General features: G+C 44.5%; 1 protein-coding gene across 1 annotated transcript in view; it reads right to left on the bottom strand.

The window, feature by feature from the left end:
* Nucleotides 1-21113, bottom strand: part of CLIP4 (CAP-Gly domain containing linker protein family member 4) — a 44689-nt gene extending 23576 nt beyond the window's left edge. Inside the window, exons 1-8 of the mRNA XM_087823440.1 lie at nucleotides 21051-21113; nucleotides 16127-16274; nucleotides 11900-12039; nucleotides 11051-11144; nucleotides 9954-10115; nucleotides 8084-8202; nucleotides 4184-4420; nucleotides 938-1073 (exon numbers count right to left, since the gene is read on the bottom strand). Coding sequence (XP_087679566.1) covers nucleotides 938-1073; nucleotides 4184-4420; nucleotides 8084-8202; nucleotides 9954-10115; nucleotides 11051-11144; nucleotides 11900-12039; nucleotides 16127-16259 — 1021 coding nt within the window. The 5' untranslated portion in view covers nucleotides 16260-16274; nucleotides 21051-21113. The remainder of the gene's footprint in view (nucleotides 1-937; nucleotides 1074-4183; nucleotides 4421-8083; nucleotides 8203-9953; nucleotides 10116-11050; nucleotides 11145-11899; nucleotides 12040-16126; nucleotides 16275-21050) is intronic.
* Nucleotides 21114-25940: the final 4827 nt, after the last annotated feature.

The raw sequence follows: 25940 nt of genomic DNA, 5'->3' as shown, positions 1-25940 counted from the left end.
TTTTATGTTTTTTAAATCTTATACAATAAACATTTTTATAAATTAAAAAAATTAATAATAGCCCAAACAAATGAGGCTCCATCTTAAGTGTATGACAAAAGGAAACTGGTCCTTTTGATAAATTTGTAACAGCTAGCAAATAGCTAACATTTTTTTAGTGCTTACAGGGAATCAAGCACTATTCTAGGTGATTTATATATTCATCAACATATTTAATCCTCATGTGAATTCTTGGGGTACTGTTATCCCCATTTTATAGAAGATAAATTGAGGCACAAGAAGAGAAAAAAGGTCACATAGCTGGTAGGTAGGGCAGCTGATTCACACCCAAGCACTCGGGCTCCAAAGCCCACACTCTTCAGCAATACACCATATTGCCTCCCCACGAGGCCGTAAGATGAAATATTCTACAACCAGGGAAATGAATGCTCTAGAAGAGTATTTTATGGCAAGGAAAAATATTCACAACATAGTAAGTGACAAACTGAAATTAGTGTGTCAAGAATTGCGTGTTTGTCCGTGTGTGAGAGACAGACGGAGAGAAAGAGAATATGAATTTAATTAAACAATCATTTGTCAGAAGGAGAACCACCCCAGCTCAGGAGTACAGAAATAAAGTTGGCCTCACTTGCTTTCCCAACTTTCAAGTTTTCAACCTCCGGAGTTCCGTATCTCCCTGATAATAAAGTCCTCCACTCAGTCATGACACAAGCACAAGCAGGATTTTAGGGAGTCTAAAGAGCTGGGTGTACTCCTGGTGAGGCACCGTCTCCCAGTTCCTGCACTGCTCACAGCAAGAAAAAGCAGCCCCTTCATTTACTAGGTAAGCAACTAGGATGGGCGGGGGGGAGGGGTAGTTTTATTTTCAAACAGTAAAAGGGTAAAAATTTGATAATTTTAACTTAATTATCATTAAATTAGACAGGCTCTTCCTTACCATATTTGGGGGCACATTTAAAGTACTGGACTTTCCCAACACTTCCATTGTTTTTTCCTTCTGGTTCATCCAGCTCAATGCCAGCCCACTGCCCACTTGCAAATTCAGTTGTTCCACAAAATCTTAATGTTCCAACCTAAAGAAAATATAAATTAGAATAACTTTTGAGTATTACTAGTAATTCTGAGTGTCTTACTCTTGCAACTTTATCACAGAAGTTAAAAAAAAAAAAAAAAGGAAAAACCATTGTCTCAAAGTAGAATTCAGAACAAGGAAATTACCAGGGATTAAAAAAGATATTAAATAATGATAAATGAGTCGATTCACCAAGAAGACATAAAGTCCTAAATCTGTATGCACCTAACAACTGAGCTTCAAAACATACTAAGTAAAAACTGATAGAATTGAAAAGAGAAACAGACAAACCCACAATTATAGTCGGAGACTACAAAATACCTCCTGGTAATCAACAGGGCAAGTAGGCAGGAAATCAGTAAGAATATAAAAAAAAAAAAAAACCTAAGCAAACTTGATGTAACTGACATGTATAAAACACTACACCCAAAAAAGCAGGATACAAATGTAAAAGAATAGAAATCATATAAAATATGTTCTTAGACTATATGGAATTAAACCAAAAACCATTAACAGAAAGATGTATGAAAAATCTTCAAATATCTGAAAATTAAACAATATCCTTCTAAATTACTGTTGGTGACAAGGAAATCAGAAAATATTTCAAATTGAATGAAAATGATAACACAACAGATTAAGACATATGGGATGCAGCCCGGTTGGGTGTGGGTCAGTGGTTGATCATCAACCTAGGATCCAGATCATGGTTTGATTCCCAGTTGGGGCACATGCCCCGGTTGCGGGCTCGATCCCCAGTTGTGGGTGTGCACAAGGCGGCCGATCAGTGATGACTCTCTCATCATTGATGTTTCTCTCTTTCCCTCTCCCTTCCTCTCTCTGAAATCAATAAAGATATATTTTTTAAAAACAAAAAACATATGGGATGCAGCAAAAGCAGTGCTAAGAGGGAAATTTATAGTATTAAAATGCTTCCATTAGGAAAGGTCTCAAATCAATGATATGAACTTCCACCTTAAGAAACGAGAAAGTGAAGACCTACAGCAAGCAAAAGGAGGGAAATAATACAGTTAAGTAATTAAGAACAGAAAAACAATAGAGAAAAATCAATGAAACCAAAAGCTGGTTCTTTGGAAGAATATTTAAGATTAAACTCTCAGTTGGAGAACAAGGGGGGGGATAAAAAGACAACACAAACTACAAGCATCTCAAGTGAAAGAGGGACATTATTACATTCCTTTGGTCATTTAAACAATAGTAAGAAAATACTATGAATAGTTCTATGCCTATAAATTTAACAAATGAAATGAAATGTTCTAGTCCCTTTCAAAGATACAAACTGTCAAAACTCACACCTGTATCGAATTTGCAGTCTAAAGTCTTCACACGCAAAAATTTCAGTCCCAAGAGGACTCACTCACAGGTGCATTCTACCAAAGAACTTAAGGAACACTACCAGTTCAATATAAATTCTTCCAGAATACAAAAATAGAGGGACCAATTCCCAACTCATCTTATGAAGCCAGCACTACCTTGACACCAAAGCCAGCCAAGGACATTACAAGAACACTACAGACTGATACCTCTCATGAACAGACACAAGATTCCTCAACAAAATAATAGCAAATTAAAGCCAGCAACATACAGAAAGGATAACACATCATGACTAAATGAGGCTTATTGTGAGAATGAAAGGCTGGTTCCACATGTGAGAATTAATATAATTCATCATGTCCACAGACTAAAGGGTGACAGGAACCTTGTCCTCTTGACATGTGGAAACATAAAAGCCTGTAGCAAATGTCAACATCCTTTGGTGATAATAATAATTTTTTTTTTAAACTCCCAGCAAACTAGGAACAGATGGCAACTTCCTCAATAAAAGGCATCTATACAAAATCTACAGCTGACAATTTCATACTTAATAATGAAAGACTGAGTGTTTTCCCCGTAAGACTGGGAATAGGGCAAGGATGTTGGCTCCCACCATTTCTATGCACCCCAGACAATGAAACAGGTGAGGAATACAAAAGGCGTACAGATTGGAAAGAAGTTATATGCGTGTTCATTATGTGCTTCTACTTTTGTGTCGCTTTCAATTATCCAAAAGAGAAAATAAAATAAAACAAGAGGACAGCTCTTCTCAAAGTACATTCTCAGGCACAGGACAGGAGCCCTAGAGAAGCTGAAAGTCAATCCTAAGCGAAACCAATGCTCTGCATCCGAAAGCCCGAGGCGTTAGCTCACAGACAGGACAATGAAAACCCCACCAACGTCCGGGAATGTTTCCTATCGGAAGCCGGTGAACGTCGCTCTCAGCCTAACAGTTTGCTTGCAGCTTACCATCCTTTTTGAAGCAATTTCTCAGTAAACCAAGCTTCCAAATTTCAGTGTTTCCTGAGAGACGTGCATCTCCCGCCCCCACAAGCCTACCCAAATGTTTAGATGTAACTACATCAGAAAATTCAGCATCCGAGCAGGGATTCCGTTACATGCTCCATGACCCCCAGATGCTAAATAAAAACCCTCCCATACGAGGTATTAGAAAAAGAATGGCCACAAGTGAATGCCGCAAGGAAACTGAGGCCCCGGAGTGTCATCAACGGGGTGGGTAGGGGTGGTGTCCTCCTTACCACATGCATTTTTATTATCAGGTTAAAACTGCATCTAAGATTCCGCTCCTTGTGGGATCTGAAAGCCGGACGCCCATGAACGGCGAGGTCCCCTGTGCCCCACGCCTGTGAAGCAGCTGCGGGAGGGCAGGGGCCGCAAGGAAAGCCCCAGGCCCGCTCAGGCCCTCAGGCCCTCAGCAGCTCCCCCACAGTCACTCATTTCCATGCACGTGAGGGCGTCGGCTTTATTAAGTGCCAACAGCTCGTACTCCTGTGTCACGCCTCATGGTAAGTGTGCATCTCCGGTTCACGTTTCCCATCAAGGGCCTTTCCACCTACATAGTGAACTTTTTAATGACTCGAAGCCGACCACGCTGGATGCACCCTTGGCACACAGTGACCACGGACACAGTGACCACGGACACACTGACCACGGACACAGTGACCACGGACACACTGACCACGGACACAGTGACCACGGACACACTGACCACGGACACAGTGACCACGGATGCCGCCCGAGACGCCGCAGCTGCTGTACCTTCTGTCCTGCAATGACTACGCGGTCCCCCAGCTTCAGGCCGACCGACGTCAGCACGGCCTTGCTAGCGGCCCGGTCGTCGCTCGGGAGCCCGGGCCTGGGCACGTCGCACGGCAGGGGCAGTGCGTCCAGCAGCATCTGCTTGATCTCCTTGGCCGTGGCCGCGGCGTCGGCCATCTCCAGCGGCATTTCCACGGGGTCGGGGACCACGTCGGCAGGCACCTCCCCTCTGTCATTCTGCAAACAGAGAGAAAATGTTCCCTTCACGCCTACGTGAGCTCTACACAGTCGTATAAAATATATGTTTTTTTTAAAAAACGTTAACATCCACTCCATGCCGAGCACCATTCTAAGTGCTAAAGACACCACGTAGGGAAAACAACAAGCCCTGCCCTCCAAGAGCACGTTCCGGTGGGGGAGACTGAAAACAGCCCAACAGGGAAAACACACGGCGCGTGAACGGCAAAAGTGGCAGCGCAGGGAAGGGGACGGGACACGGGACAGAGGTGGCTGCTGAGAAACGGTGACGCAGGAGCCCAGGGGGACCGCGGGCAGCCGCGGGCTGGCTGCAGAGCAGGAGCACTCCGGGCTCGGGGAGGAGCGGTCTCAGGCATGGGTCACAGCCCGCCTGCTGCACCGGTCAGCGAGGCAGGCTGGGGACAGTCGCAGCACTGACCGGATGCCCAACCCCCTCCACTACCCCACAGCTGCCACCCGGGTTCTGCGGCCTCAGCCCCTCCTGCCCACTCCCGGGGTGACTCAGATTTCAGGAATAGGAGCTACATATGGTTCCCACACTTTTCAAATGTGGGCTCTGAATCAAGAACACGGCCCTGTTCTCACTACGAAGGAGAGACTGTGTCCCAGGGCTCATCCTGCAACGAGAGGAAACGGGCCAGGTACTAGCCCACTGGCACCTGGACGGTGTTTATTCATGAAAAATCCTGTCGTGTAAATTACCTCACGTGGTTCCCACACCAAGAAAACATTTGTGACTAAAACAGCTAAAAATCTTTGCCTGTTAAGAATTTATTGTAGGAGAACTTGTCGTAGGAGAGACGATCACCAACTAACCAAGTAAAACATTACTGACATTTCTAGTTTGCGCATGAGGGAAGTTAGGCCAGGAGACACTGAGGACTTGCTCAAAGTCACTGGAGAGAGGACCTTATAATCCAGGCCGAGCCCACCAGACTCCACGCTAGGTTTCCCCTGAACGAGTTCTTTCCTCTAAGCTCCCTAACCAGGACTTACAACTTATGAGAAACATTCCAGGTTGTAATCTCCCTTAAACAAGAGGAACTGAGATGGCGGAGAAACTTTTTTCTCTATTCTCCACTGATTAATTCCCTTCAAATGATCCATATGGTGAAGATAAGTTTACAAATGCAATTTTTTGTTTAAAATTTGCGTCAGTTTGGTCCTAAGTGAAAATGAGGCAGGGTAGTAAGCAGCCAGGGAAATTCCTTGACAAGTGGGATAAGGGAGGCTGAGATAAAATAATTAACCAAGGCCAAACAATCTGAGCAATTTACAGCCAGCTAATGGATCACGAGATTTTATCTTCCCTGACCAAGGCCACTTAGGAGTCAAGTTTACACATCCCAGGCCCTCCCGGGCAGACTGGCCTCGGTCCGGTCCCTCTTCCATAACATTCTTTAAAAATGAAACTAACCAGAAAATAACCCTGACCCCTCAATACGCACATTTTGATGAATCAACAAATTGAAGGACACAAATGGAAAGCTAATGAATATTCTGTTAAGTCCCTCCCCTGAGACCTCCCCTAGGATTCCCACCAGCCAGGGAGAAAAAGCCTGAAGGCCAAGGACCAGGGCCCCCGCCCTGTATGCTTGCTTCCTCTAAGGGAAGGGTGTTGGGAGGCTTAGCAAAGGGCAACGGGGGCCAGTGACATGGTGAGGAAAGGAGGTTTGACTTTGGGGGGTGGGCACATGACGCAATGTGAAGATCATGGATCATAGAAATGTACACTTGAAACCTATATACTCTTACTAACCAAGGCGACCCCAGTAAATTTAATAAAAAGAAAAAAGATGGAAAATTTTAAAACTAAATATCTGTACTGATAAGTTATAAGCTATACTTACAATGAATATTTTTATTTCATATTTCTGTTAAGTCCTTTCTAGAGTAAGTCACATGCTTATTTTAATTCCTATAAAATTTATCAACTAAAACTTCTGTTAAGAAAAATATTAAAACAAATAACAATGATTATGTCAGGCTAACATAAGGAGGCTTGTTCAGGATTGATTACAGAATCCCATTTTTTCCTAAAACCGTGGTTATCAGAGCAGGACGCAAGGGCTGCTGCTGACCCACAAGTTGCCTGATTTTTTTTTCTTACGTACTAAACTTCAAAATACGGTAATCTATTATTATTTCTGGCCTGGATTGGTAATTTACCTCAGTGATATATCTCGCTGTGTGGTAAGCAGTTGGATAAACCTGAGCAGAGCAAGGACCATGGGCCATGTATAGAAGAATGTCACCAGGGCAGAGAGCCCCGGGTACCTAGCAAGAGGCAAAACTGGAAAAACAAGATCCTGGCCCCCAGGGTGACCTTTCCTCCCCCAGCATATCTCTGGTCACATGGTTTAGGCCCCCTGACCTTGCCTATTGCTGGTCTGGGGTTCGGACCCACCCCTGACCTTTCTCCCCCTGGCATGTTGCTGGTCATGCGGGTTAGGGTGAGACCCCCTTAGAGGGGGAACGAACAAGGGGGCCGGAGAATAGCCCTTAAGCACTAAGCCCCCAGGACAATGAGGTTCTGACCCACGTCAAATGTATCTCCTAGGCTCGAGCTACTGTGTCTGCCTAAATTGCGTCTCCTACCTCCCTCCTATATGTACCGAATTAATTCTTAACTACGTTTGAGTACCCAACGCCACCTCTGCCGGGAAGCCGTGGACAGACGCCCCTCCTAGGGGGCCCTCTGTGCGCACCCCACCGCCCCTCTACCACTCAACTCAACACGTACAGCGAAACTGACTGCCCGCCGCGCTCCCCTCCCACTGCATTCCCTTCGAAGACAAAGGCTTTGACCGTAGTTGCTGCTGTTTTCTCCCAGGGCCCAATAGCCATAGAGAAGGCAGGGGCTGATTAACTAACTGATGTGGTTAAACGGAAAGAAAGGTGACAAAGAAGCAGGGAGAGGGGCAGAAAGGAAACCAGGGAGGAGAGGAAAGGAGAGAAGGGGCGTCTTCAAACATGTCCCACCCCTGCGCCTTCAAGGGCAGGCGCAGGCCCAGGCCCAGGCCCAGTTAAGAACCCCGGCCAGAGCAAGTCACTGTCACTAGCACAAGGGAAAAGACACTGAGAGCCACTTCGGTGAACACAACAGAATACCAAAGGATCTGCAGATTATGAAATTCAATCCCCTGGGGTAACTTTGTAAATCAATAACATTACCATGAAAAAAACACATTTTTTCCTTGAACTGGATTTTTAATGTTCACTGCACTCTTAGATGTGCATTTAAAAAAACTGTCTGGAATAAAAATTTCTTTCCAAAAGAATTTAAAATATAATTGAATACAGAAATACAACTTTAATATATGCCTTTGTATTTGACATTTAACTTTTATAAATATATCAAAAGCCTAAATGAAAGATCCTTAAACTCAAAGCCGATGACACTTGGGAGTATTTTCATTTGCTGCATGAAAGTCAGTTTTGTAGAGCTTATCAACATAAAGGGACTGAAATTCACCACTATGCCTTACATGTATCTGAGATACAGTTTTCATCATCACACTTTATATGGGGCACATAAATATAAATTACTTGCTAACATAGAGTTCAATAACAACATCTAGATTCAACTCTTTACTGGGCGACAATGTTAGATGTTTTCATTCTTCTCATTTAACCTCTTACCCTAAATGCAGGATTTGCTCCAAGCTCCAATAAGCACTTCACGGTGCCTGCACACAGGTTATAAGCGGCAATGTGCAGGGCTGTTCCAAAATTAAAGTCACTGCAAGTGGCGTCCACATCTGGAATCAAACATCACAGCATATTAACTAAAATTTAAATTTAGCTATTAAAAGGGGATAGGCTAGGGGTTTTGAGGGGACGGCTGGAGGAAGGAGCTTTATTAGCCAATTTTTGAGAACTCACTGGAAGCAACATTTCACAATGAAACAAAATGTTCATATTACAATCTGGCTAACCAATTATTTTCTTAGTATCATAAAATTTCATTATAAAATGGATTAATGTTATCATTGGTTTTCCAACTATCACAAACTAAACTATATTTTAAAAAATTAATGGCAATGATTCACGTTTGTAGCAGAGACAACTATCTTAACACAATCTCTCATTAAACTTCTCATCTATTTGCCATGACGACTACAAAGGTGTAGCAGGGTTTAGGTCAGGCCCAGAAAACAATGGCCCATGGGCCCAACTGAACTCACCATCTGTTTTTGTAAACAAAGTTTTATTGGAACCCCGCCATACACATTCATTCATATATTCTCTATGGCTAAGCTCATGCCACAACTGCAGAATCAGGTAGTTGCAACAGAGACTGGTAAACAGCCTAAAATATTTAGTATCTGACCCTTCACCAAAAAACAAAAAAATGGTACGCAAAACAATGCAGAATTTTCACACCAGGAAGAAGTTAAAGACTAATTAAAAATATAAATATCTACATATTCTACTCATTCATAATACTTTATTCAACAAATGAATTTGGATTTCATAATAAGAAAAGAAATCTTGCAATTCTAAGGACATTTAAATAATTTGCAATAAAATTATCAGGATCCTATACTTAGGCACAGGAAATCCTCCAGATTTGGGGATCCCATTTTGAACGTTTTCTATAACAAGGATTTAATATATCTCTGATTCTGCTAATCTTGTGTTCATCTAATCACACTGCTCCACATGCCTTACCTACAACTAAAACCCCAAGACGTGCTCAAGACAAACTCTCCTGAGTTATTAAAGACGCTGTGCTATCAAGAGAGGCATTCCTCCAAACACTATTCAAAAAGCAAAAAGGTAAAAGTTAAAGAGAAAATGGACATTTATACAAAGCAGAGGTTAAAAACAAACATTCTGGGGAATTTATCTATTGAATCTCTAAAACAAGTCTTCTAAAAATGGGGGAAACACTGTATACTGCCTTTAACTTAAGGTTGATATTACTGCACTTACTCTCTTAATTTTCTCAAAAGAAAACTGACCCCCTGAGAGGACCAGAGGAAAAGTCAAAACACTAGGGCTGTAATCCTGACATTCTGATGTTCAAGTTTAGGATATCAACATCAAGATAGAAAGACAAAATAAAAACACAAAAAAACAAAAATTTATCCTTTCACAGACTCACAGAATTTCAGAACTGAGCACCACCTAAAATAAATACTCTGTGATTTCAATGCTTAGCTCTGAAGGCTTTATTGCTCTATTTCTAGCTACTCAGACAGGACAAAAGAATTATATAGCACAAAGATCCAATTACACTTTATCAAATCTATGTGATACTGGAAAATCTGCAGAGATATGAAAACCCAGAGAACACTTTTTTATTTTGTATCTCTTTGTACTAAGCCTTTTTGTGAAAGAATAGTAATTAATCTTCACTATAGAAAGTTTAAAACTATTTTTGAAAAAATTAGATAGGAGGTCATATGGAACAAGATAGATGAGAAGGAAATCTCTGAATTATCATTTTTATGCCACTAATAAAATGTTCAATTAGTAACATCTAACGGCGATCTTATGTACTTGCCTTTTGGTTTGGATGTCTTCAAAATCACTCTTACAAGCTCAGGGACATCAAAATAAGCAGCATAATGCAAAGCATTCATATTTGTCCAGCGACTCCGCAAACTAACGTCTGCTCCCAGATCAATAAGTTGAGTTGCAAATTTTACAGCTGTATCAACATCACCTAAGGAAGGTTTTCTAAATTATTTTTCTTCAGTACAAATTTAAGGTCCAAAGGATGGCTATCCACTACCTCATTTAAAATGCCAAAGCAAACAGTATGTACTGCATGTACTTATACCTCAAAAATTTCACTTACAAGGAATTTAGTCTAAGAAAATAATCATACTCGGGGATACGGTTAAGCATTAGCTGTAAAGATGCTCATCACAGCACTTTTTATTGTGAATAAAATTCTGAAACAACCTAAAAGTACAATAATGAGAAATCGGTTACATAAATTATGACACATCCAGAGAATGGAATACTATGCAGCCAGTAAAAATGAAGCACTGGGACAGTGCTACTCAGAGTATGCTCCCTGGACCACTGGAGCCCCAAACTATAATTTGTTTGTACTTTTATAACCCTTTTTCTTTTTTTTCCTATGTAATCATTTCTTATGGATATATTAATTGAAATGTCATTTTATGCCTTTTGAAAAATATTTGGGCTTGTATTTTATGTCTTTCTTTCATTTTTCTATTATAATTTTATTTTTATTTTATTTTACAAAATTATCAGTCCATGATAGATTTGGACAAACAAAACAACCAGAATCCTTCGCCATCCATAGTTTAAGAGGCACTGTATCACTGTTGAAACACAGAGACAACGATCACAACAGTTAAAAAACAGAGGCAGGTTTATACAATGGCAAAGCAAAGGAGACCCATTTGGGACAATATGAACACATGTGATGTATGCGGAACAGACCTTAGGCCAAAGGCTGGGGCTGGAGGGACTGGGTTGCCTGGGAACCTGAGCTGGGACCCAGCAGGCCACTGAGACCCCCTTGAGGAAGGGAAGGGAAGGGGGTGGCTGCACCCCCATCAGAGCCAGGGCCCCCGGGCCGGGCCGAGGCCCGCACAGACTCCGCGCCAACACCCCCACACTTACCGACGCCGTGCGCCCCGGACTTGCAGGTGTAGTGGAGAAGGGTCATATCGGTCAGGCCGTCCCTGTCATTCACGTTGCAGCCTCTCTTAAGGATCTGGGGACGCCAAGGGAGAGGCGATTACAGCGTGACGGCCGAGGCCGGCATCTCAAACGGTGCGGGCGACCGGGAGCCTGTCTCGTGGGGACCAGTTCTCAGCAAAACGTAGAGAGAACCGGCTTCCCTGAGGACAGATTTGAAATCTGCGCCCAGCAATAAGGAAAACTGACAATAGGCTGGTCGAGGAAACCAGTTACTCCTTCATCCCACCTTCAAGAAACCAAGTATTTGTTAAAATTCTTTTTGAGCCTAGATGTTTAACAAACCACCCAGAAGTACAGATAAAATATGACGGTAATCAAATACCCTCACAAAAGGATTTTTTAAAGTTTACAAAATTAATTTGTATAAGAAAGAAAATACGAAAAATGCCCGTTCCCACGTCGAGTCTACAGGGTGTCGCAAAAAAATGTATACACACTTAACAGCTGACAGCTCAATTTTGAATCTGAAATGTATTTTAATAAACACTGCCTTTATAACTATTCAAGGTGTGTTTATACATTTGGGGGGATACCCTATATAATATCAGAAATCCAGATGTAAGAAAGCTAGGAGCATGAGGGGGTGAGGGGAGAATATGTAGCACTGACTCACTCTCTGCTCCATGGAAAACCTGGAAATACAAGGAACCACCATCACTCTTTCAAAGGTCTCCCCTGTATCACCACCTTTCCATTGGGGGGGGGGGGGGGAATCTATGTGATTACCAACCCTAACAACGCAAAACTTACAATGTGACCATTCCTTACCTCATTCCCAATAATGTCGATGTTTTGCTGGACCTGAGGAACCCACTGTCTTAAAATGGCAAATAATTCTGATACAGACGTTTTGGGATCAAAGAGAATTTCCTGACATGATGTATCATTAGGATCAAAGAAAGAAAACTCTGAAATTTAAAAAAAAAAAAGGTATAAATTAAATGTATTAAAAGTTGCAAATAAATATATTAAAAATAATACATAAGACCAGGGCCTAAATAACACAAATATTTTTAGATGTCAGAAAAAGTAGGTGATTACCTTAAGCAATTCTCAAAAGCAAAGTCAAAATTACCAAAAAACTCTGAGGCCTTCCCGAATTGTTGTGAGAATGAGATTTCGATTTACCATACCACGCTTTGTGACAGATGAAATACAAATGTCAGTGCGCAAGCCCTGAGGTCAAACCCCAACTTTCCAAAAATCATTTCTAAGGCAGAGAAAATCTGTCAGGTTTTATTGATAGTTTCACCTCTAAAACAAAAATAAATCACAACTAAATAAGTGAATTAGACACCTAAGTCATGAGTTTATAAAGACAGGTCTCAAAACACATCGATCAATAAACTAAGCTGCAGAACAATGCACAATATCTATCATTTGCATAAAATTATAAATACACAAAACAATAATGCACATTATTTACAGACACTCATATGTGTAGTAAAAGTTTAATAACATGGTTTGGAGTATTTACACCGAATAGAAAAGGCAGTTACCTCTGGGGAGCAAGGGGGACAGGATCAGAAAGGAAAATGGAAGGGAATTTCAACATTATCTTTAAAGTATTATTTCTTTTCATTAAAAAAATGAGAGCTAAAGAAAATATGACAAATGCTAATATTTGTTCATTCTGATGATGGATCTGTATGATATGCATTTTTGCTCTCACTATTTTTTGCATTTGCAAATGATTCCCTATTTTTTAAAAATGAAATTCAATGGGGAAAACCGATACATAATAACAATAAAAAGAACAAGCATGCCAATAAATTTGTGAGGCTTATTCAAAGAAAACTGGAAGTGGGTAGGGGAGACTTAAATGGAAAGAGACACATTATGCTCCTGCATTGGAAGATAAAATATTAAAACCTATCGATTTTCCTGAGAACATTATTTAAAATAATTTCAATTCTAATCAAAATCTGAACAGGATTTATTTGTAGGAAGAGACAGACAAAATTATTCTTCTGTTCATCTGTGCCAGAGCGTCTCAAACACTGATGAAACCTGAAACCCACAGATCCAAGAAGCTCAACAGACCCCAAGCATAAGAATATAAAGAAAATTATGCCAAGGCAATCATAGTAAAATTGCTCAAAACTAATAACAGACAATCTTAAAAGCAGCCAAGAAAATAAAAAGACACATTACACATAGAGAAACAAAAATGATAGCAGATGTCCTGTCCAAAAACAATGCAAGTCGGGAGCAACTTCTTTAAGTACTGAGAGATACATCCACCAACCTAGAATTCTATACCCAGCAAATATATTTTTCAAAGGAGAAGGTGACATAATGGTGGTTTCAGACATGTGACAGCTAAAAGGCTTCCTCACCAACAGACCTGCACTACAAGAAATGTTGAAGGAAGCCCTCCAGGCAGAAGGAAAATGGTATGAGATAGAAATCTGGACCTGCACAGAGGAATCAAAGCACAGGACATGTAAGTACATAGCCAAATGAGATTTTTCATTATTATTACTTAAATCTCTTTAAGAGATGATTCGCTGTTTAAGCAAAACTAACAACGTATTGTGGGATTTATAACGTAAGTATGTTCCACGTAAACTGGCTCTGAAGGCATTCAAAGCAAAAGGTTCTGGAAATCTTTGCCTAAGGACAGAATGTAGTCTTGCAGGGTAACCTCCTTGAGAATCAACAACCAGCTGTCTAAGCTCTGGTTTGTGTGGGTTGGTTTTTTTTTTTCTTTGTTTCTTGGTTTTACTCTCATTCTCAGTCTCCCATTCAATAGCTCCCCTTACGCTTAGGATAAAATACAAATTCCTCATCAAGGACTAAATGATCCTGCATTTTCTGGCCTCTGCTTTCCTATCCAACTTCGTCTCCTGCCACTCTGCCCCTCTCATTAATTCCTAGGATACACCAGTTTTCCCCCCAACTCTGGCCCTTTTTAATTTTCTATTGTTCTGCCTGGAACGCTTCTCTCCAGGCTCTTCTCAAAACCAGCTTCTGATTCTTCTGATAGCCACCCCATCCAAAACAGCCACCCTGCCCCATTATCCACAGAATTCACTACAATTTATATTTATATTTACATTTTGTTTATTCACTTGTTTGCCTATTGCCCGTTGTCCCTACTGGAACATCTGTCTTGGTCACTTTGCTATCTCCACCATCTAGGAAAGTTCGCCCAGCACATAACAGATCCTCCATAAATACAATTCGGGATGCCACTTTTTAAGGGAATGCTGACTATACAGCACACTGAGAAGAAAACAGCTAAAATGAAAAGGGTCTGGAAATCCTGACAATGAGGAACTGCTGAAGGAACCAGAAATGTGTGGCTGAAGGAGGTACAGACGGAGTAAAAACATTCAAATTATCTTCAAATATTTGAAAGCTATCATATAAAGAAGCGTGTGTTCCATATGCCAAACTAGTACCAGGTGGCCAAAGCTTCAAGGAGACATATGTTGAGCCCATACACAAAAAACACTTTATCACAACTAAAACTTTAAACAATGAAACGGTCGTTCATTAGCTTCCCGCTGTTGAGGATAGCTAAGTGCTGAATGGTGATCTGCCAGAGATCCTGAAAACAGAACTTCTATTCTATGCTGGAACGTGAGCAGGGAAAGTTGAGCTATAGTTCCATTAGGATTCTAAGAATCTAAAACTGTAAGCATATGGGCAATCTTTAATCTCAGTTATACAAAGAGGTCAATATCCATTATCACCTTTCACCCAATGTACTTATTCAACAAACACAGACTGAGCAACTAATCAGGAAATGACTACATTAGCCCTAATGAGATAAACAAAACAAAACATGATTCCTACCCCATCCCAAAGACCGATAGTCTAGGAAAGAAAATAAGACAATTATGACTCAAGATAGATAAGTGTCATAAGCAATGTACAAAGCGCTTTATTTCAAGGTTTTTCCCCATGTAACTATTTTGTTATATCTGACGATAAACCCAGTCAATTTGTATAAAAGCTGCAAATAACTCCCAGGATCTAGGCACAGGTTTTATGTAATATTTTTGATGATTACAAGCTAAGCCACAACAGAATTGGAACACATAAAAATAGCACACTTGAAAATAAATAGTTATTAGAGTGAATATGGCTAAAAAGACTAATTCCCAATCCAATAATTTTATACCTACTAATATTTAAAAACTGCATTATCTCTACCGCCAAAGATGATTTGAAATGGTGACCCAATATTTTTCTTGAAAAACTCTAAATCAGAAATGTAACAAATCTATCAAACTTATCTCCTGGTTTTCTCCTTTATCAACTATCTGATAAAGTATGGTCCTGGGGAAATAGGCCTAAATAGATAAAAACTGGTATACTTCTAAATTTATATTTCATCAATAAGATGTAAATGAACCAATTTAAATAGGAACCAATATTATTCCAGGGAAAGGTCTCACCCTCTCTGCTTTTTTTTTTTTAAGTTCTGCTATATTTTATTTGTATATACATTGGTCGTTACAATGATCAATGATGACTGAGACAGGGTCCAAATTAGGCTTGCCTGAGGCGCACTAAACCTTGTTACACTGCCACTCAAGTCTGGATCATTTCGGGAGTGAGTTTAGAATTCCAGCATTTCAGAGACGGCAGGGCCCCTAGAGATGGCTAGTTGAAAGTGTTTTCATGTCATTTTTTTTTTTTTTAGTACATGGATTTTTAAACAAGTCAGTACATTTAACCAAAATACATCAATAGCGGAAGGATGTTAGATGCCTAAGCACCAACGCATCCTAAAAATAAGTTCCTCTAAATCCATCATGGTGCATAAAATGAACATTTTACATAATAAAAATGCTGACAGCAGAAATAAAACATTTCGTTTAAGAGGCAGAAAAGGCAATTGTATTTTTGTAAAAGGGAAACTTTAGCAATTTTATGAAAACCACAGTAAATTGTTTTAGGAAAAATTATGAGTGTGAAAGAGGCGTAAGACAGAAGGCAAGTTACCGGCTGACAGGACATAGAGGCAGCTACGTGACGTACCGCAGTCGGAAGGCATTGGGGCTGCAGAAACGGAGAAGGTCACCGGCGTATCGGAGCCTGGAAACAGGAACGGGAACCTCCCAACCAAGGACGTTCCTGCTAACGGGAAATCTGGGAGGTCCTCTATGGTCATCTTCTAGACAGCCACCTTCAAAGAGAGGGGAGAGAGCGTGTCTGTCACCTCTGCGTGCAACTTGGAGGGACGCCCAGCCGCCCAGCCGGCCTCCTCCAACTTCACTTGCTGACGCTGAGCCTCAGCCTCGGACCCTCCGGGAGCGGGGGGCTGCCTCTGGGCGCTGCTGCGAACACACTCCCCGCTTCACCGTGTCGCCCAGGGTCCGCAGCACGCACAAGCTTTCCCCGCAAAGCTCCGGGGTAATGCTACTTCCCAGCAAGAGGTGGAAACATTCTTAAAACGCTGAGCTTTCTATAAACGCGCTCTAACTCGGACCGGGGTTGCACCCGGCCACACGTCGGGAAAGCAGAGAAAATGAGGGTAAAACTGACCTGTGAAGCAAAAACCTTCCCATTTCTTTTGCGCCGAATCTTTAAAGTACGAAGTATTATGAGTCTCTACATCTGATTTTAAATGTAAGCAGAAGACCGTATTAGGGAACCAAATGAAAATGATTTTTAGTTGATTTCAGCAGAAAGAATTCAGTAAGTAAAAGCAGCGAGCGGACAGCTCTCTCGCGGGTCACGCCACGCCGGGCATGGCTCAGGGCGGGCTCCAGGGACTTGGTTAACCAGCACTAACTTAACCATCTTTACCACCACCTCTCTCCGCCAAGGACAGCTCGCGTCACCGGGATGACCGGTTCCTTTCCAACTCGATTCACTTCCCTGACCACCAGCAGGAACTGGTCAGGAGTAAGGTGCCTTCTTTTTTTCTCCTAAGGGGCATGTTTAGATGGACAGAGATATTATTACATATTAAAGAACCTAATTCAGTGTTACTACGTTCAAGGTATTCGAGTTTGCATGGATGCTAGTATTGCCACCCAATGCTCTGAATCGTTCTGACATTAACCTTGCCACGCAGAGAGGAAAATAACAAGGAATTGGTGTCCACAGCACGGTGATCTTCCTTAAATACTATCAATTCCAAAAAGGAACACACACCACAGAGACGGCCTCCCTCAACCCTGGGGCTTCTCAGTGCGGAAGGGACTGAGCATTTCTACCTGTTGGCCTCTAGGAATCTGGCAGTTAAGTTTGGGCAAAATATTCCATGCAGAGTATGAAGCTACCTTTAAAGTCAAGGAACAGAAATAAAATTTGATAAATATGTAGCCACTATGTACAAGGCACTACACTCTTCTAGATGTTTCGGAAGCTACAGAAATGAGTAACAGAGAGTCCATGCTTACAGTCTACGAGGGTGAATAAAAGAGCTGAATCACTACAGGCGATGAAACAGAAAGGGGTCTGTTCCAACATAAGTACCAGGAACACGTCCTACAGCAGCTCCTGAGAATCAGAAACGTTGCGCTGAAGGAGGCCTCGCCCAGCATGGGTCTTGAAAGATGAGCGGGCAGAAACCGGGGCAGAAATTTTAAAAGGGGGCACTTTAGAGGAACAGTAGGCTGGGAATGTGCACTATGTCCAGGAAAACTGAAAGAGGTAAGGCTATGATGGTTTTTTAGGGCTACACTCGGGAGTTCTCTAAATACCTGATCAAAGACCAAACCATTTAATTCCATGAGCACTGGGGAGCCACTGATACTTTCAAAGGAGAGTAGCCCACAGTTCAAACTGTGTTCTAGGAAGATTAACCTGACTGCGATCACACGTTGAGACTCAGTCATGTGTTGTTTTTTATTTTACTCCTAATCCTTCAGCAAAGTGATTAAGTGGTTATCTTTCTGAGTTGGTTAAGAGGAACCACCTTTCAAATCTTCTTTTCAAAGAGTGGGTTTTCCATTCAAAAATGTTTTCTAAAAGTGATCCCCAAAGCACCATTCATTTTCTCGTAGACTGTTGAGATTCTTAAAGAGCTGGATCTTACACAACCATCACTTGCCACAGGAGCTGGATTGATGGCTCACACATACTTCATAAACATTCAGGTCCTAGACTCAAGGTGGAAACATGACTCATTCAGCGCAGTGCAGTCAGCGTCATCATTTTACATGTTAGCTACTTCAAGCTCAGAGAAGCTATAATCTCACCTGACCAATGGTGTGAACATTCTTCGTATTTTGTCTTTGTTGCATTTTCCCCCAGTCCCATGCCCTTTCCTTCACGAAAACCCCAACATTCTACCTTCTGTCCCTCCAAAGAAAACTATACACCTCTGCAAACTTTTGTATAGTCTTAGAATCCTTCCCCAAAAGCAATTTCTAGATGCAAGATCCGTGATACCTGAGAATATCGTTCAAACTTAGAGATATATGGACCTGAACAGAGTACATACTTTCATTTCAAATCCTACTATGGTTAACTGGTGAGAATGAGTTAAGATTTTAGGGGGGGGGGGGGGGAGGAAGTTGGCCCTAATTAACTGTGCACATAGCAGATGCAATAAGTAGACTCAACTTTCCCAAATTTTGACTTATGTATGAATCCCATCCTACTCCGTCGCCTCAAATCAGCTCTGAGCAAAGTCATCTTGTACCATGGTTATAACAGCTCATGACTTCTCAGGGATTCCTGGTCCACGCCCTGACACAAAGTGGTGGTGAGGGGAGAGGCCCACTAACTTCGAAGCCCAGAGGAGTTGAAGGCTGGCAAAGGCCTCACGAAGGAACCCCACTGCGGCCAAGAGAGGCCCTCAGGTTTTCTTATAACATGGCTCAAGGGCAGCATCCTTAAGCTACTCAGCTAACAGGACACCCGAGCTGTGTCCACACACGCGGGAATCAGGAGGCCTTTCCATTCAACCTCATACAGTATTTTCTCATGAGTCTTCAGAAGAGTCCAAGAAAAGTACGCCAACCAAAATAAGCATTTAAAATATATCTCCAACAATCCATTTATATGAAATCTGTTCAATCACTAAGCAGAGGTTTGCTGTATTTGATACTCAGATTACTCGAGGCCCTAGAGAGAACATCAAAGTTACCTGCCCTCCAGACGCTTATTTAGTCCTTTAACAAATACCTATCAAGTGTTTCTTACTAAACCCTAGGCTGGGCACAGCAAAGGTAAAGAAAAGAGATAAGCCCTTGCCCTCATGTAGATTACAACCTAGTGTGGGGTTCCTACAAGACAGCTGTTATTACTGTATAACTGTAGTAAGTGCTGGGTTCTAGAGGGCCAAGTCATCCAAAACCGCAGTGCCCACGCAGGCAGCTTCTAGCTACATGTGGTTATTCCAATCAAATTAAAGTTCCATTCCTCCGTTTCTCTAGTCCCATACAAGTGCTCAAAAGCCACATGTGGCCAAAGGCTATGTATAAACAACACGTCCCTCGTGGTGGGAAGTTCTGTTGAACATCACTGAAGGAAAACTATGCTGCTCAAAGTCCAGATAAGAAACAATATATAGGAGCCTAAAACAACAAGAAACAAATAAAGGCTAACAAACTAAGCAAGCCCATAAAAGCATGGTTAATTATATGTAATTAACATGGTAACAGTAAGCCTAAAAGTAATCACATATTTGTAGGTTTAAATGGGGAGAAAGAGTTGATTCTGTAACATAAAGATCATTAGCATATGTTTAAAAATTGGAGTTGTTATAAACAATAAAAGACACCATAAAACATCACTTTTTTAAAAGGCCTTGCTGGTGGGAACTGTACCTGGTAATCCGAGGCATCTGAAATAAATCCCACAAATAAAATACTATGTGCCAAATCATCTATAAAATAGAAATAAACATATTCATTATATTTCAAGACCCAATCATACAGCCCAGGTAGTCCACATTGAATGAAAGCATTTAAAAATGTGTATTTGTGTTAGCAAAGTAAGATAGAACCAGGAAGGTTTTGCAGCATAAAAATGCACAAAGCTAGACTTCTGCCATTTTCCATTCTGTTTTCCCTCCATAGCTGCTGCATGTCCTGCGCCACATGATCTGCCATTCAGATGACTTCAGTTGTGCACAAGGTTCCTAAATTGTGCATAAGGTCCCTGTGAAAGTGGAGTACAATTAAAGGACTCGGGGGATACTTCTACAAAGGGGGTTGAAACATTTCAGAGGCACGACTTACACTATGATATTGCCACACTATGAACCACAGTGTAGCTGGGAGCATAGAGCAAGTTATTATCCCATGAGAATATCACCCTCTGATACATATCAAAACACTGTCTCGAACAGTTTCAATCCAAACTGCCTGAACAAGTCTCTGGATGAACGAACAACCTGACATCTAATTTAAAAGAAAGCTGATATTATAAAGCCATCCATCTAACCCACAGGGATGGGGTCTGAACGCGCGTCTCGGTCTAGGACGGGTCTCAGCGCAGGTGTTTCCCCAAACTTCCCAACTCCCACGATTTAAAATTAAGGAATCTCGGAGCAGGAAAAGACTGGAAGCAAAGTCGTTTGGTTTAGTTTTGATTCCCACCGGCGAAAGGTTTCTTAGACAATTTCCTAAGCACGGGGAGGTCTGAAGAGGCCCGTTTCAAGAAAGGGGCCGCGCACAGCACGCGGCTCAGCCCTGCGCGCGGGAGGCGCGCACAGGGCGCCGGGCGGTCCAGGCTGGAGCCCGAGCCCCGCCGCCGGCTCCGGCCCGGCCCACGCACCGCGCGGCCTCTCACCCTGAAGTTAAACCACCGTAAGGAACGGAAACGAGAACCCACATCCCGGTGGGCGCCGCCGCCCCAGAGAGGCCTCCGGGAGCCGGCGACACCAGCGCCCACTGGAGGCGGCCGCCGGGCTCCCGGTGCCCCAGCGCGACACCGCCAACCGCCCCGGGGGCCCCCGCGGCCCCGCCCACCCGGCCTGGAGCCCCGCGCGCTCCCGCCCCACCTGTCTCCTCGGGGCCTCTGGGGCGGCGGGCTGGGAACGCGGGGCCGCGGGAGAGAGGCCGAGGGGCGCGCCCCTGCGCCCGGCGCCGGTCCCGGGGGCAGCCGCGGAGCCTCCGGCCGCCCTGGACCTCCCCGGGCTCCGCCCGCCCGCTGCCTCCGCGCGCACCCGGGTCGGCCCCACGCGGGGTCCGCGCGCGCGCAGTGCAGGAGCCCGGCCGCGCGCAGGCCTGGCCCCGCGCCCGGCGCACGCGCCAGTTGCGGGCGCGCACGGGGGGGGCCACGGGGTGGGGAGACCGGGGCGGGGGCGCGTCTGCGCTCACTTGCTGCCAGCCTGAGCCCGGAGCTTTTTAACAGACTGGAGGATGGGCCTCGGGGTTGGAAGCCTGCGGGGTGCTTCACGGGCGGCCTGCGTGGAGGCGGCGCCGCTGAGACTTCCCGCCGCAGCCGAGCCGGCTCTCCGAGGGGCCCCCCGGGCTCGGGGCGCCCGGGCAGCAGCGGGGGCCCGCGGGCCTGACGCTCTCCAGCCGAGCCTTAGCCGGCGGGCCGGACCTGCCTCCTGGGCTGCAAGCGCTGCTGCCGCCTTCTGGGGGCAGGGACCTTATCCGTTTGGGCTCCCCAGCGTCTGGCCCGGTAAAAAGCCTAGTCAATGCTAAACCCAAAGCTGAATAATTACACCCAAGGGTGTCAGTGCGGAGGCAGAAATGAGTAGTCATCCCAGAAGTTTCTTTCCCCTGCTGCTTTGCGCCTTTCTGGCCCCCTTCTCTCCTGGCCCCCTTCTCTCCCGGCCCCCCTCTCTCCCGGCCCCCCCTCTCTCCCGGCCCCCCTCTCTCCCGGCCCCCCTCTCTGCGGGCCCCCTTCTCTGCGGGCCCCCTTCTCTGCTGGCCCCCCTTCTCTCCTGCCCCCCTCTCTCCTGGCCCCCTTCTCTCCTGGCCCCCTTCTCTCCTGGCCCCCTTCTCTCCTGGCCCCCTTCTCTGCTGGCCCCCTTCTCTCCTGGCCCCCTTCTCTCCTGGCCCCCTTCTCTCCTGGCCCCCCTTCTCTGCTGGCCCCCCTTCTCTCCTGCCCCCCTCTCTCCTGGCCCCCTTCTCTCCTGGCCCCCTTCTCTCCTGGCCCCCTTCTCTCCTGGCCCCCTTCTCTCCTGGCCCCCTTCTCTCCTGGCCCCCTTCTCTGCTGGCCCCCTTCTCTGCTGGCCCCCTTCTCTCCTGGCCCCCTTCTCTGCTGGCCCCCTTCTCTCCTGGCCCCCTTCTCTGCTGGCCCCCTTCTCTGCTGGCCCCCTTCCCTCCTGGCCCCCTTCTCTGCTGGCCCCCTTCTCTGCTGGCACCCCTTCTCTGCTGGCACCCTTATCTCCCGGCCCCCCTCTCTCCCGGCCCCCCTCTCTCCCGGCCCCCTTCTCTCCCAGCCCCTTTCTCTCCCGGCCCCCTTCTCTGCTGGCCCCCTTCTCTGCTGGCCCCCTTCTCTGCCGGGCCCCTTTCTCTCCCGGGCCCCTTTCTCTCCCGGGCCCCTTTCTTTCCTGGCCCCTTTCTCTCCTGGCCCCCTTCTCTCCTGGCCCCCCCTCTCCTGGCCCCCTTCTCTGCTGGCCCCCTTCTCTCCTGGTCCCCTTTTCTGTCCTCTAAGAAACAGAAGGTGGTGAACCCGGAACATGGTCTCCGTCAGCCCGTGGGAGGGAAGGTGTTCTTCAACAGTGAGTCCCCTCAAGGAAGAAAATGAGGCCATTGTTTCCCAGCCTGAGGTTTTTAACACTGAGTCAGTGGGGCTACCCCTTAGCAGCTCTCCCCAGGCCTCTCTGTTCTGAACACACATTACTACGCTGTGCTTCCAGGTCCACCGAGCACGGTGCCTGGCAAGAGCTGACACTGCATGAATGTCTGGCCATGTCTCCGCAAGAGCAGAGGTAATGTTCAGGGGACACTACAGCACTTTTCCTGTTAGAATCATTGATTCTAGGGACCAGAAAAAGATACCCACCCCCACGCCCTCCAGTTGCTTGAGTCTCCCTTACAACATCCTTCCACCAAATGGCCATAGTTGGGCACCTCCAGGAACCAGGAACTCACTTCCCTTGGAAGCGGCCGTTTTATCTTTGATCGGCCTTGTTGAGAAGTTCTTCCTACCCGGGAACTAAAGTCCAGCTCCCTGCACCTCCTCCTCACTGCTTTCTGTCTCTACCCTGGGGAACGTACAGATCAGGTCTGACTCCAGTTCAGGGTCCCCAGGACAAGCATTCTCTGTCCCTGAGGCTGTTCCTTCTATGACATGGTTATGACCCCACTCACCAGCATGTTGAGGGACTCTGGGTGACACATCTCAGCTTGCCTAGAGCTCAGGAAGGAAACTGGGCGTCCTGCTGAGTGCAGAGAGGAGAGAAACAGCCACCTCTTTCCACGTCCTATGCCTCCATTAGCATAGCTCCAACTATCAAAATAGTTGTTTGCAGCGGGCACGGCACATTGTTGAATGGGTGGAGCATACTGTGGACTACAACCCGTAGCACTTGCACAATATTTAAATACCATGACCATCCCACAGTCCCTGGCCAGCTGCCAGTTTCTCTGTGCCTGCAGGTTTAGCATCTTCCTGCACTCGGAGATGATGGTGTTGACGCAGATGCTTCCTTCCCTGGGGGCGGAGGTCTACCCCCCCCCCCCCCCCCCCCCGCTTTCTGCTTACCAGGTTCTTGTCGGACCCTGCCCACCTCTTTAACTGATTAAAAGAAGGATGGCAATCTGCCCACTATGAATGCTCCCTATTGCTAGTGAGCCACAGAAACTCATAAACATCTGTGTGTAACAGGAGATGCTATTGGTGCCGTTTCCACAGGTACACAGTTCACTTTTATTGCTGATTTAAATGAGTCCTCTCAGATACCACATTTAGTAAATGGCAGGGTGTGGCTAGCTGAGTTGTTCTTAATGATGAGAAAAGTCTCTGTTAGAACCAGCCAGGCCACTGGCTTTTTCTACTACACCCAAACACCACATAGTACACACAGGCAAAATTCCCAGGATACCAAACCTTTAGGGAGAGTCTCCCACTCACCTTGTTGCTTTTACTCAAACAACTGAAGTAACTCCCTAGACCGTCATCAGGAATGCAAATGCCCATCGGAGCTGTGCTTCCTGGAGCGCTCCTTGGGTCATATCATTCTTAGAACCAGGTATTGCCAAGTTTACAAGAGTTGGACTAGGCAACGATATGAAGCTAGAACTTGACCTTGAACCTTCCACCAGGGTGAGAAGGCACATGGGGATACGGTCCGGCTGCACCTGCTAAGACTGAATTGTATCTGAAGGTGATATAATCCCAAGGTTCCTGGGTGCAGCAACAAACCACAGTCCCAGGAGGTGATCGGCACCGGTGGTCAGCAGCAGTGTGGAGAAGAGCAAACTGACGAACCACTGTGTGGCCCTTTATCTGTGGGACCTTACGTGCCTTCGCTTTACAAAGGAAGAAACAGACTCCAGGGGGCTGGGTAACTTGCTCCATGCACCCTGGGGCAGAAATAAGACTCAAACCTAAGTCTTTCTGATACAAAGGCCTATTTTGATCCACTAGTTTTCATTACCTACAGAGGGTGTCTTTGGGGGCATCCAGGACACACAAATGCTGCCTTGAGCAGCAGGGATCATTCATAAATTCAAGCTGACAATCAAAAAGTCAGCATCAGGAAGGTGTGTCGGCAGCTAACAGGACCCCAAACCATGAGAAAAGGGTTCGAGGGAATAGGCAAGGGAAGACAGTGGTGCTGCTCTTACACGGACAGAGGCAGTGAGCAGGATGTCACCCACAGACGAGGGACAAAAGGACTCCAGAATCGGGGCGTGCGGGGCATTAGGACCACAGGAGACATCCAGCCGTCAGAATTGGGGAACCAGATTGGAGCCCAGCCAGCAGAGGTAGTAAAATGCAAAATATCAGAGCACTAGGTAGAGCCCCTAAAATATTTCTACTTGCAGATGATATTATCATTAGCATAGTAAACCCAAATCAACTATTAGAAGTAATAAATGAGTTCAAGGGGGTTGCCAAGTACAAGATCAATTTCTAAAAATCAATAGTTTCTTCTACATCAGCAGTAAGCAACCAGGAAATGTAATAGGAGATAAGAGACCATTCAGAATAGCAATTAAACTCTAAAGCATAATATCCAAGAGTTACCCTAACTACCTATATGAATTTTATGGAGGAAATTTTAAAACTCTATTTAAGGACATGCAAGAAGTTTGGAATAAATGAAGCTACACCATGGATAGGATGACTTTACATTGTAGAAATGTCCATTTGATCTCCAAATTTTCTGTTAATAACCACCAAAATTTCAGCAAGAACTCAAAGTTTAAGGAATTTCAATCGAGTTACAAAATATATAAGGAAAAATAAATTTTGAAATAGTTAAGTCGATTTTGAAAAGCCAGAGCCAAGAGAGGAAACCTGCCCTGCCAGATATTATGTCATTACTACGTAGTGATAAAAATGCATGGTATGAGTACAATAATAGAAGAGTGAAATGGAAGAGAGAACTCAGAAGCAGACCCAGGGGGCCTCAGTATTTGTAAAAGTGGAGCCATAAATTAGTGAGAAAAACGTAAATGATTTGAAGATGGTGTTGGCAAAACTGGCTTAGTGCATGAAAAACAAATGAAGTTGGATTTCCCACACCCACCGTACACAAAGATGAACTCTGGATGGATTGAAGACCCACATTTGAAAGGTAGAAAAAAAAATGTAGGAGAATATCTTTATGAGTATGGGGTAGGGATTGACTTCATGAGACAAGACTGCAAAAGCACAAACCTTAGAACAAAAGCCCAGGAGATTTGACTATATCACAATTAAAGTTCCTCTTCAGTGAAGAATACAATAGAAAAAGTCCACAGGAAGCTGACAGACTGGGCAG

The sequence above is a fragment of the Miniopterus natalensis genome, chromosome 13 (assembly GCF_054644295.1).
Source record: "Miniopterus natalensis isolate mMinNat1 chromosome 13, mMinNat1.hap1, whole genome shotgun sequence".
Taxonomy (NCBI): domain Eukaryota; kingdom Metazoa; phylum Chordata; class Mammalia; order Chiroptera; family Miniopteridae; genus Miniopterus; species Miniopterus natalensis.
Note: the sequence above shows the minus strand (reverse complement) of the source record. Positions and strands in the feature narration are given on the sequence as shown.